The 13,181-nt window shown below is 42.8% G+C and overlaps 1 protein-coding gene across 1 annotated transcript in view; it reads right to left on the minus strand.

Moving 5' to 3' along the window:
* The window catches only part of LOC141212351 (uncharacterized), a 33,861-nt gene extending 21,485 nt beyond the window's left edge, over positions 1 to 12,376 (minus strand). The window contains exon 1 of the mRNA XM_073664907.1: positions 12,295 to 12,376. Within this exon, the coding sequence (XP_073521008.1) occupies positions 12,295 to 12,376 (82 nt within the window). The remainder of the gene's footprint in view (positions 1 to 12,294) is intronic.
* Between the last annotated feature and the right edge of the window lie 805 nt (positions 12,377 to 13,181).

A 13,181-nucleotide genomic window follows, 5' to 3' on the forward strand; every position in this document is an offset into this window, starting at 1 on the left:
AAGATGAGAGTTCAACAGATGACATAGATCCAGCAAGCAGAGATGTTATACCATAGAAATGGTTTCAAAATGAGAGTTCAGCAGATGACATAGATCCAGCAAGCAGAGATGTTATACCATAGAAATGGTTTCAAGATGAGAGTTCAGCAGATGCCATAGATCCAGCAAGCAGAGATATTATACCATATAAATGGTTTCAAGATGAGAGTTCAGTAGATGACATAGATCCAGCAAGCAGAGGTGTTATACCATAGAAATGGTTTCAAGATGAGAGTTCAGCAGATGACATAGATCCAGCAAGCAGAGATATTATACCATAGAAATGGTTTCAAGATGAGAGTTCAGCAGATGACATAGATCCCACAAGCAGAGATGTTATACCATAGAAATGGTTTCAAGATGAGAGTTCAGCAGATGACATAGGTCTTGCAAGCAGAGATATTGTAGCATAGAAATGGTTTCAAGATGAGAGTTCAGCAGATGACATAGATCCGGCAAGCAGAGATGTTATACCATAGAAATGGTTTCAAGATGAGAGTTCAGCAGATGACATAGGTCTTGCAAGCAGAGATGTTAAACCATAAAAATGGTTTCAAGATGAGAGTTGAGCAGATGACATAGATCCAGCAAGCAGAGATGTTATACCATAGAAATGGTTTCAAGAGGAGAGTTCAGCAGATGACATAGATCCAGCAAGCAGAGATGTTATACCATAGAAATGGTTTCAAGATGAGAGTTCAGCTGATGACCTAGATCCAGCAAGCAGAGATGTTATACCATAGAAATGGTTTCAAGAGGAGAGTTCAGCAGATGACATAGATCCAGGAAGGAGAGATGCTATACCACAGAAATGGTTTCAAGAGGAGAGTTCAGCTGATGACATAGATCCAGCAAGCAGAGATGTTATACCATAGAAATGGTTTCAAGATGAGAGTTCAGCTGATGACATAGATCCAGCAAGCAGAGATGTTATACCATAGAAATGGTTTCAAGAGGAGTGTTCAGCAGATGACATAGATCCAGCAAGCAGAGATGCTATACCATAGAAATGGTTTCAAGATGAGAGTTCAGCAGATGACATAGATCCAGCAAGCAGAGATGTTATACCATAGAAATGGTTTCAAGATGAGAGTTCAGCTGATGACATAGATCCAGCAAGCAGAGATGTTATACCATAGAAATGGTTTCAAGAGGAGAGTTCAGATGACATAGATCCAGCAAGCAGAGATGCTATACCACAGAAATGGTTTCAAGAGGAGAGTTCAGCAGATGACATAGATCCAGCAAGCAGAGATAATATACCATAGAAATGGTTTCAAGACGAGAGTTCAGCTGATGACCTAGATCCAGCAAGCAGAGATGTTATACCATAGAAATGGTTTCAAGAGGAGAGTTCAGCAGATGACATAGATCCAGCAAGCAGAGATATTATACCATAGAAATGGTTTCAAGATGAGAGTTCAGCAGATGACATAGATCCCGCAAGCAGAGATGTTATACCATAGAAATGGTTTCAAGATGAGAGTTCAGCAGATGACATAGGTCTTGCAAGCAGAGATATTTTACCATAGAAATGGTTTCAAGATGAGAGTTCAGCAGATGACATAGATCCGGCAGGCAGAGATATTATACCATAGAAATGGTTTCAAGATGAGAGTTCAGCAGATGACATAGGTCTTGCAAGCAGAGATGTTAAACCATAAAAATGGTTTCAAGATGAGAGTTGAGCAGATGACATAGATCCTGCAAGCAGAGATGTTATACCATAGAAATGGTTTCAAGAGAAGAATTCAGCAGATGCCATAGATCCAGCAAGCAGAGATGTTATACCATAGAAATGGTTTCAAGAGGAGAGTTCAGCAGATGACATAGATCCAGCAAGCAGAGATGTTATACCATAGAAATGGTTTCAAGATGAGAGTTCAGCTGATGACCTAGATCCAGCAAGCAGAGATGTTATACCATAGAAATGGTTTCAAGAGGAGAGTTCAGCAGATGACATAGATCCAGCAAGGAGAGATGCTATACCACAGAAATGGTTTCAAGAGGAGAGTTCAGCTGATGACATAGATCCAGCAAGCAGAGATGTTATACCATAGAAATGGTTTCAAGATGAGAGTTCAGCTGATGACATAGATCCAGCAAGCAGAGATGTTATACCATAGAAATGGTTTCAAGAGGAGAGTTCAGCAGATGACATAGATCCAGCAAGCAGAGATGCTATACCACAGAAATGGTTTCAAGAGGAGAGTTCAGCAGATGACATAGATCCAGCAAGCAGAGATAATATACCATAGAAATGGTTTCAAGATGAGAGTTCAGCTGATGACCTAGATCCAGCAAGCAGAGATGTTATACCATAGAAATGGTTTCAAGAGGAGAGTTCAGCAGATGACATTGATCCAGCAAGGAGAGATGCTATACCACAGAAATGGTTTCAAGAGGAGAGTTCAGCTGATGACATAGATCCAGCAAGCAGAGATGTTATACCATAGAAATGGTTTCAAGATGAAAGTTCAGCTGATGACATAGATCCAGCAAGCAGAGATGTTATACCATAGAAATGGTTTCAAGAGGAGTGTTCAGCAGATGACATAGATCCAGCAAGCAGAGATGCTATACCATAGAAATGGTTTCAAGATGAGAGTTCAGCAGATGACATAGATCCAGCAAGCAGAGATGTTATACCATAGAAATGGTTTCAAGATGAGAGTTCAGCTGATGACATAGATCCAGCAAGCAGAGATGTTATACCATAGAAATGGTTTCAAGATAAGAGTTCAGCAGATGACATAGATACAGCAAGCAGAGATGTTATACCATAGAAATGGTTTCAAGATGAGAGTTCAGCAGATGACATAGATACAGCAAGCAGAGATGTTATACCATAGAAATGGTTTCAAGATGAGAGTTCAGCAGATGATATAGATCCAGGAAGCAGAGATATTATACCACAGAAATGGTTTCAAGATGAGAGGTCATCAGATGACATAGATACAGCAAGCAGAGATGTTATACCATAGAAATGGTTTCAAGATGAGAGTTCAGCAGATGATATAGATCCTGCAAGCAGAGATGTTATACCATAGAAATGCTTTCAAGATGAGAGTTCAGTAGATGACATAGATCCAGCAAGCAGAGATGTTATACCATAAAAATGGTTTCAAGATGAGAGTTCAGCAGATGACATAGATCCAGCAAGCAGAGATGTTATACCATAGAAATGGTTTCAAGTTGAGAGTTCAGCTGATGACATATATCCAGCAAGCAGAGATGTTATACCATAGAAATGGTTTCAAGATGAGAGTTCAGCAGATGCCATAGATCCAGCAAGCAGAGATATTATACCATAGAAATTGTTTCAAGATGAGAGTTCAGCAGATGACATAGATCCAGCAAGCAGAGATGTTATACCATAGAAATGGTTTCAAGATGAGAGTTCAGCAGATGACATACGTCTTGCAAGCAGAGATATTATACCATAGAAATGGTTTCAAGATGAGAGTTCAGCAGATGACATAGATCCGGCAAGCAGAGATGTTATACCATAGAAATGGTTTCAAGATGAGAGTTCAGCAGATGACATAGGTCTTGCAAGCAGAGATGTTAAACCATAAAAATGGTTTCAAGATGAGAGTTGAGCAGATGACATAGATCCTGCAAGCAGAGATGTTATACCATAGAAATGGTTTCAAGAGAAGAGTTCAGCAGATGCCATAGATCCAGCAAGCAGAGATGTTATACCATAGAAATGGTTTCAAGAGGAGAGTTCAGCATATGACATAGATCCAGCAAGCAGAGATGTTATACCATAGAAATGGTTTCAAGAGAAGAGTTCAGCTGATGACATAGATCCAGCAAGCAGAGATGTTATACAATAGAAATGGTTTCAAGATGAGAGTTCAGCTGATGACTTAGATCCATCAAGCAGAGATGTTATACCATAGAAATGGTTTCAAGAGGAGAGTTCAGCAGATGACATAGATCCAGCAAGGAGAGATTCTATACAACAGAAATGGTTTCAAGAGGAGAGTTCAGCTGATGACATAGATCCAGCAAGCAGAGATGTTATACCATAGAAATGGTTTCAAGATGAGAGTTCAGCTGATGACATATATCCAGCAAGCAGAGATGTTATACCATAGAAATGGTTTCAAGATGAGAGTTCAGCTGATGACATAGATCCAGCAAGCAGAGATGTTATACCATAGAAATGGTTTGAAGAGGAGAGTTCAGCAGATGACATAGATCCAGCAAGCAGAGATGCTATACCACAGAAATGGTTTCTAGAGGAGAGTTCAGCTGATGACATAGATCCAGCAAGCAGAGATAATATACCATAGAAATGGTTTCAAGATGAGAGTTCACCTGATGACCTAGATCCAGCAAGCAGAGATGTTATACCATAGAAATGGTTTCAAGAGGAGAGTTCAGCAGATGACATAGATCCAGCAAGAAGAGATGCTATACCACAGAAATGGTTTCAAGAGGAGAGTTCAGCTGATGACATTGATCCAGCAAGCAGAGATGTTATACCATAGAAATGGTTTCAAGAGGAGTGTTCAGCAGATGACATAGATCCAGCAAGCAGAGATGCTATACCATAGAAATCGTTTCAAGATGAGAGTTCAGCAGATGACATAGATCCAGCAAGCAGAGATGTTATACCATAGAAATGGTTTCAAGATGAGAGTTCAGCTGATGACATAGATCCAGCAAGCAGAGATGTTTTACCATAGAAATGGTTTCAAGAGGAGTGTTCAGCAGATGACATAGATCCAGCAAGCAGATATGCTATACCATAGAAATGGTTTCAAGATGAGAGTTCAGCAGATGACATAGATCCAGCAAGCAGAGATGTTATACCATAGAAATGGTTTCAAGATGAGAGTTCAGCAGATTACATAGATACAGCAAGCAGAGATGTTATACCATAGAAATGATTTCAAGATGAGAGTTCAGCAGATGACATAGATACAGCAAGCAGAGATGTTATACCATATAAATGGTTTCAAGATGAGAGTTCAGCAGATGATATAGATCCAGGAAGCAGAGATATTATACCACAGAAATGGTTTCAAGATGAGAGTTCATCAGATGACATAGATACAGCAAGCAGAGATGTTATACCATAGAAATGGTTTCAAGATGAGAGTTCAGCAGATGACATAGATCCAGCAAGCAGAGATGTTATACCATAAAAATGGTTTCAAGATGAGAGTTCAGCAGATGACATAGCTCCAGCAAGCAGAGATGTTATACCATAAAAATGGTTTCAAGATGAGAGTTCAGCAGATGACATAGCTCCAGCAAGCAGAGATGTTATACCATAAAAATGGTTTCAAGATGAGAGTTCAGCAGATGATATAGATCCAGGAAGCAGAGATATTATACCACAGAAATGGTTTCAAGATGAGAGTTCATCAGATGACATAGATACAGCAAGCAGAGATGTTATACCATAGAAATGGTTTCAAGATGAGAGTTCAGCAGATGACATAGATCCAGCAAGCAGAGATGTTATACCATAAAAATGGTTTCAAGATGAGAGTTCAGCAGATGACATAGCTCCAGCAAGCAGAGATGTTATACCATAAAAATGGTTTCAAGATGAGAGTTCAGCAGATGACATAGCTCCAACAAGCAGAGATGTTATACCATAGAAATGGTTTCAAGATGAGAGTTCAGCAAATGACATAGATCCAGCAAGCAGATTTGTTTTACCATAGAAATGGTTTAAAGATGAGAGTTCAGCAGATGACACAGATCCAGCAAGCAGAGATGTTATACCATAGAAATTGTTTCAAGAGGAGAGTTCAGCAGATGACATAGATCCAGCAAGCAGAGATGTTATACCATAGAAATGGTTTCAAGAGGAGAGTTCAGCAGATGACATAGATCCTGCAAGCAGAGATGCTATACCATAGAAATGGTTTCAAGATGAGAGTTCAGCAGATAACATAGATCCTGCAAGCAGAGATGTTATACCATAGAAATGGTTTCAAGATGAGAGTTCAGCAGGTGACATAGATCCTGCAAGCAGAGATGTTATACCATAGAAATGGTTTCAAGAGGAGAATTCAGCAGATGACATAGATCCAGTAAGCAGAGATGTTATACCACAGAAATGGTTTCAAGATGAGAGTTCAGCAGATGACATAGATCCAGCAAGCAGAGATGTTATACCATAGAAATGTTTGAAGATGAGAGTTCAGCAGATGACATAGATCCAGCAAGCAGAGATGTTATACCATAGAAAAGGTTTGAAGATGAGAGTTCAGCAAATGATACAGATCCAGCAAGCAGAGATGTTATACCATAGAAATGGTTTCAAGAGGAGAGTTCAGCAGATGACATAGATCCAGCAAGCAGAGATGTTATACCATAGAAATGGTTTCAAGATGAGAGTTCAGCTGATGACATAGATCCAGCAAGCAGAGATGTTATAGCATAGAAATGGTTTCAAGATGAGAGTTCAGCAGATGACATAGATCCAGCAAACAGAGATGTTATCCATAGAAATGGTTTCAAGATGAGAGTTCAGCAGATGACATAGATCCAGCAAGCAGAGATGTTATACCATAGAAATGGTTTCAAGATGAGAGTTCAGCATATGACATAGATCCAGCAAGCAGAGATGTTATACCATAGAAATGGTTTCAAGATGAGAGTTCAGCAGATTACATAGATCCAGGAAGCAGAGATGTTATACCATAGAAATGGTTTCAAGATGAGTGTTCAGCATATGACATAGATCCAGTAAGCAGAGATGTTATACCATAGAAATGGTTTCAAGATGAGTGTTCAGCAGATGACATAGATCCAGCAAGCAGAGATATTATACCACAGAAATGGTTTCAAGATGAGAGTTCATCAGATGACATAGATACAGCAAGCAGAGATGTTATACCATAGAAATGGTTTCAAGATGAGAGTTCAGCAGATGATATAGATCCTGCAAGCAGAGATGTTATGCCATAGAAATGGTTTCAAGATGAGAGTTCAGCAGATGACATAGATCCAGCATGCAGCGATGTTATACCATAGAAATGGTTTCAAGATGAGAGTTCAGCAGATGACATAGATCCAGCAAGCAGAGATGTTATACCATAGAAATGGTTTCAAGATGAGAGTTCAGCTGGTGACATAGATCCAGCAAGCAGAGATGTTATACCATAGAAATGGTTTGAAGATGAGAGTTCAGCAAATTACATAGATCCAGCAAGCAGATTTGTTATACCATAGAAATGGTTTCAAGATGAGAGTTCGGCAGATGACACAGATCTAGCAAGCAGAGATGTTATACCATAGAAATGGTTTCAAGAGGAGAGTTCAGCAGATGACATAGATCCAGCAAGCAGAGATGTTATACCATAGAAATGGTTTCAAGAGGAGAGTTCAGCAGATGACATAGATCCTGCAAGCAGAGATGCTATACCATAGAAATGGTTTCAAGATGAGAGTTCAGCAGATAACATAGATCCTGCAAGCAGAGATGTTATACCATAGAAATGGTTTGAAGATGAGAGTTCAGCAGGTGACATAGATCCTGCAAGCAGAGATGTTATACCATAGAAATGGTTTCAAGAGGAGAATTCAACAGATGACATAGATCCAGAAAGCAGAGATGTTATACCACAGAAATGGTTTCAAGATGAGAGTTCAGCAGATGACATAGATCCAGCAAGCAGAGATGTTATACCATAGAAATGGTTTGAAGAGGAGAGTTCAGCAGATGACATAGATCCAGGAAGCAGAGATGTTATACCAAAGAAAAGGTTTGAAGATGAGAGTTCAGCAGATGATACAGATGCAGCAAGCAGAGATGTTATACCATAGAAATGGTTTCAAGAGGAGAGTTCAGCAGATGACATAGATACAGCAAGCAGAGATGTTATTCCATAGAAATGGTTTCAAGATGAGAGTTCAGCAGATGACATAGATCCAGCAAGCAGAGATGTTATACCATAGAAATGGTTTCAAGATGAGAGTTCAGCTGATGACATAGATCCAGCAAGCAGAGATGTTATACCATAGAAATGGATTCAAGATGAGAGTTCAGCAGATGACATAGATCCAGCAAGCAGAGATGTTATACCATAGAAATGGTTTCAAGATGAGAGTTCAGCAGATGACATAGATCCAGCAAGCAGAGATGTTATCCATAGAAATGGTTTCAAGAGGAGAGTTCAGCAGATGACATAGATACAGCAAGCAGAGATGTTATACCATAGAAATGGTTTCAAGATGAGAGTTCAGCAGATGACATAGATCCAGCAAGCAGAGATGTTATACCATAGAACTGATTTCAAGATGAGAGTTCAGCAGATGACATAGATCCAGCAAGCAGAGATATTATACCATAGAAATGGTTTCAAGATGAGAGTTCAGCAGATTACATAGATCCAGGAAGCAGAGATGTTATACCATAGAAATGGTTTCAAGATGAGAGTTCAGCAGATGACATAGATCCAGTAAGCAGAGATGTTATACCATAGAAATGGTTTCAAGATGAGTGTTCAGCAGATGACATAGATCCAGCAAGCAGAGATATTATACCATAGAAATGGTTTCAAGATGAGAGTTCAGCAGATGACATAGATCCAGCAAGCAGAGATGTTATACCATAGAAATGGTTTCAAGATGAGAGTTCAGCAGAGGACATAGATCCAGCAAGCAGAAATGTTATACCATAGAAATTGTTTCAAGATGAGAGTTCAGCAGATGACATAGATCCAGCAAGCAGAGATGTTATACCATAGAAATTGTTTCAAGATGAGAGTTCAGCAGATGACATAGATACAGCAAGCAGAGATGTTATACCTTTGTGAAGATAGAAGAGATGGATGGACGTTAGTCGCTTGCCATTGAAATTACTGTCAGACACTTGTCGAACAGGACACTTTGCTGAAGAGGACACGTGCGTGCATTCCACACTGTATTAGATTGTAAGCTCCTAGGACAGGGTGTACATTATTCTGCATGCCCTCAGGAGCAGTCTGTATACTGTATATTAGATGGTAAGCTCCTCGGACCGGGTGTGCATTATTCTGCATGCCCTCAGGAGCAGTCTATATATTGTATATTAGATTGTAAGCTCCTAGGACAGGGTGTGCATTATTCTGCATGCCCTCAGGAGCAGTCTGTATACTGTATATTAGGCTTTAAGCTCCTAGGACAGGGTGTGCGTTATTCTGCATGCCCTCAGGAGCAGTCTGTATACTGTATATTAGATTGTAAGCTCCTCGGACAGGGTGTACATTATTCTGCATGCCCTCAGGAGCAGCTTGTATATTAGATTGTAAGCTCCTCTTCAGCAGGGTGTATTTGTCTTTTCCTTTGCCTGAGCTTATAATACATGTAGATATACAGCAATATGCAGCAGGACAGACATGATCCAGGGAAATATCCGATCGCCACCACTGGGGTCAGGAAGGAATTTTTTTCCCCCCTGAGGCAGAGCTCTCCGGGGGGTTTCTTCGCCTTCCTCTGGATCTTTGGGTCCAGTGGCTCTCAGCCAGTCCTCAATGACCACAGCCAGTTCTGTGGTCTCTATGGAGCCTGATCTGAGAGTCATTGTGATCAGAGTTTAATTTCTTAAGGGGCCAGTAATATTTTTATTACAATGTTGCTTATTGCTATTCCAATAAAAAAATATAAAGAAAGAAAATAAAAGTGTCATGTGAGTTTTTTTGTCTTGACTTTTTGTGTTTACCCAGTTACAATGATGGAAGTGGCCATTACTACCCTCAATATTCCTGAAGTAGAACCAGGAATTATGGGGGCGCCATTTACAGACGGCAGACCACGTCTATCTCCACCCATTGTGGTATCATAATGTCAGCTCCTGTCCCAAGTTACATTACAAGTGTTATGGGGGTCGATCTCTATGATGGAGGCAGGGCACTAAAACAGTATATGTCCTACACAACAAACTACCTGATCGAAGACTGAAGACCGGACACAGAGCCCCCGAATACAAGAGACACAAGCAGAGTCTGACTGTGGTGCCAAGTGGCCCCCCACTATCCAACTCCAGGGCCCCACGTTTCAGCTTTATGCAAATATGACGTTATTCTCAATTACAAATATATATAACAATGAACGGGGTAGATTGGTAAATGAATAAGATTCTGCCTTTGTCTCTACATAGTGAGTCAATTATATTGTGCCAAGTGCTGCTCATATAAGAGGGTGGTGGACACTCTTGCAGGGCCGGCTCCAGGTTTTTCTGGGCCCCGGGCGAAAGAGTCTCAGTGGCCCCTTTAACACATACTACGATTCATGATGCACAGATACCGCAGAGAAATATATATATATATAGTACAATGCCAAAGATTTCACTTCTTACATTACATGAGTGATATCTATTGTAAATTCAACAATAGCTCAGAAACCGGCGAATCGCCCCACACAGAATACTGGCCCCCATATAAGGCCCCATACAGGATACTGGCCCCATATAACGCTCCATACAGAATACTGACCCCCATATAACGCTCCATGCAGGCTGTTCCCACCACATAATGCCTAATGCAGGCTGTTCCCCCCACATAATGCCCCACACAGGCTGTTCTCCCCTTATAATGCCCCATGCAGGCTGTTCCCCCCTTATAATGCCCCATGCAGGATGTCACCCACCCTTATAATGCCCCATGCAGGATGTCACCCCCCTTATAATGCCCCATGAAGGATGTCGCCCCCCTTATAATGCCCCATGCAGGATGTCACCCCCCTTATAATACCCCATGAAGGATGTCGCCCCCTTATAATGCCCCATGCATTATGTCACCCCCCCTTATAATGCCCCATGCATGATGTCACACCCCCGCCCCTTATAATGCCCCATGCAGGATGTCACTCCCCCCCCCCATATAATGCCCCATGCAGGATGTCACACACACCCTCCCTTATAATGCCCCATGCAAGATGTCACTCCCCCCCTTATAATGCCCCATGCAGGATGTCACTCCCCCCTTTAATGCCCCATGCAGGATGTCACTCCCCCCCTTATAATGCCCCATGCAGGATGTCACTCCCCCCCTTTAATGCCCCATGCAGTATTTCATTTCCTCCCTTTTAATGCCCATGCAGGATGTGCACACGGAAAATATACCAGGTTTTACAGTACAAGCAAAGTGAGACCCCCATCACTGCTCTCTCCCAGCACCCCCATCATTGCTCTCCCCCAGCACAATCATCACTGCTCTCTCCCAGTACCCCCATCATTGCTCTCTCCCAGCACCCCCATCACTACTCTCCCCAAGTACTCCCGTCATTGCTCTTTCCGGGCACCTCCATCATTGCTCTCTCCCAGCACCCCCATCATTGCTCTCTCCCAGCACCCCCATCACTACTCTCCCCAAGTACTCCCGTCATTGCTCTTTCCGAGCACCTCCATCATTGCTCTCTCCCATCACCCCCATCATTGCTCTCTCCCAGCACCCCCATCACTGCTCTCCCCAAGTACTCCAGTCATTACTTTTTCCAAGCACCCCCATCATTGCTCTTTCTGAGCACCCCATCATTGCTTTTTCCCAACACCCCCATCATTGTTCTCTCTCAGCACCCCTGTCATTGCTCTCTCCCAGCACCCCCATCATTGCTCTTTCCCAGCACCCCATCATTGTTCTCTCCCAGCACCCCCATCATTGCTCTCCCAGCACCCCCATCATTGCTCTCTCCCAGTACCCCATCATTGCTCTCTTCCAGCACTGCACCCCATCATTGCTCTCTCCCAGCAACCCCCATCATTGCTCTCCCCAGCACCATCATTGCTCTCCCAATCCCCACCATTCTCACCATCCCCATTATTGCTCTACCCATCCCCACCATCCCCATCATTGCTCTCCCCTTCTCCACTATCCTCATCATTGCTCTCCCATCCCCACCATCCTCATCATTGCTCTCCCCATCCCCACCATCCCCATCATTGCTCTCCCCATCCCCACTATCCTCATCATTGCTTTCCCCGTCCCCATCATTGCTCTGCTCATCCCCACTGTCCCCATCATAGCTCTGCCCATCATTTCTCTCCCCATCATTGCTTTGCTGATCACTGCTCTGCCCATCATTGCTCTCCCATCATTGCTCTCCCCATCATTGCTCTGCCCATCACTGCTCTGCTCATCACTACTCTTCCCATCACTGATCAGCCCATCATTGCTCTGCCCATCACTGCTCTGCCCATCACTGCTCTGCCCATCACTGCTCTCCCCCCACCTCCCCTCATTCTCCTGTTCCTCTCCACAGTGTATCAGTACAAAAAAAACAACAAAAAAAAACACAACTTACCTCTCAGCACACTCCCGCAGCATCCTCCTTGTTGCCGGAAACTTCCTCCCTTACACAGGCCCGAGCTTCTTGATGACGTCATCAAGCTGTACGAGCCTGTGTCAGGGAGGAAGTGCCGGGCAGGAAGCAGAGGACAGATCCCTCAGCTCCACTGCCATTTTCCTTCTGTCAGCAGCGGAGCTGGAGGGATCGCTTGCTGCTCGCCGCACATGAGAGGGAAATCTGGCTATGGGCCCCCCCAGAGCCTGGGGCTCCGAGAAGCAGGCCAGATTGCCTTCAATATTAACCGTCCGGTAAGGGCCCCCCTGCACCCTTGCACGGCAAGGCTCCGGTGCAGCTGCACCAGCGGTAGGTACCAGCGGTAGGTACGCCCCTGTCTCTGAACTAATCTGCTGATATCTCCCACCATGTAATCTCAGGTCCTCCCAAGACCTCCTTCTCTCCTCCACAATCGTACGTTCGTCATCCAATCGCCTGCAAGACTTCTCCCGAGTATTCCCCATCCTGTAGAATTCTGTGGCCCAACACATCCGATTATTCCCTCATTTGGAACTTTCAAGCGGAACTTGAAAACCCATTTCTTCAAAACAGCTTACAGCCTGCAATGACCCCACTGCCACCTTACCAACAGCAGAGCTGTTGCACCCCCCAATACTACTATCCTTCCCCATTATCCTGTAGAATGTAAGGCCGCAATGGTAGGGTCCTCTCCCCTTTGTACTTGTCCGTCACTATTAGTTTGTTCATTGCAATTTCTATTTGTGTTTATATGTAACTCCTCCTCATGTACAGCACCATAGAATCAATGGTGCTCTAAAAATAAATAATAACAATAATCCCCCACATGATGTTCCACCCAGTCTTCACCCTTGCCCTCCATGCCGGTG

This window comes from Phyllobates terribilis, unplaced genomic scaffold (assembly GCF_046119375.1).
Source record: "Phyllobates terribilis strain yellow unplaced genomic scaffold, ASM4611937v1 Scaffold_171__1_contigs__length_4068163, whole genome shotgun sequence".
Taxonomy (NCBI): domain Eukaryota; kingdom Metazoa; phylum Chordata; class Amphibia; order Anura; family Dendrobatidae; genus Phyllobates; species Phyllobates terribilis.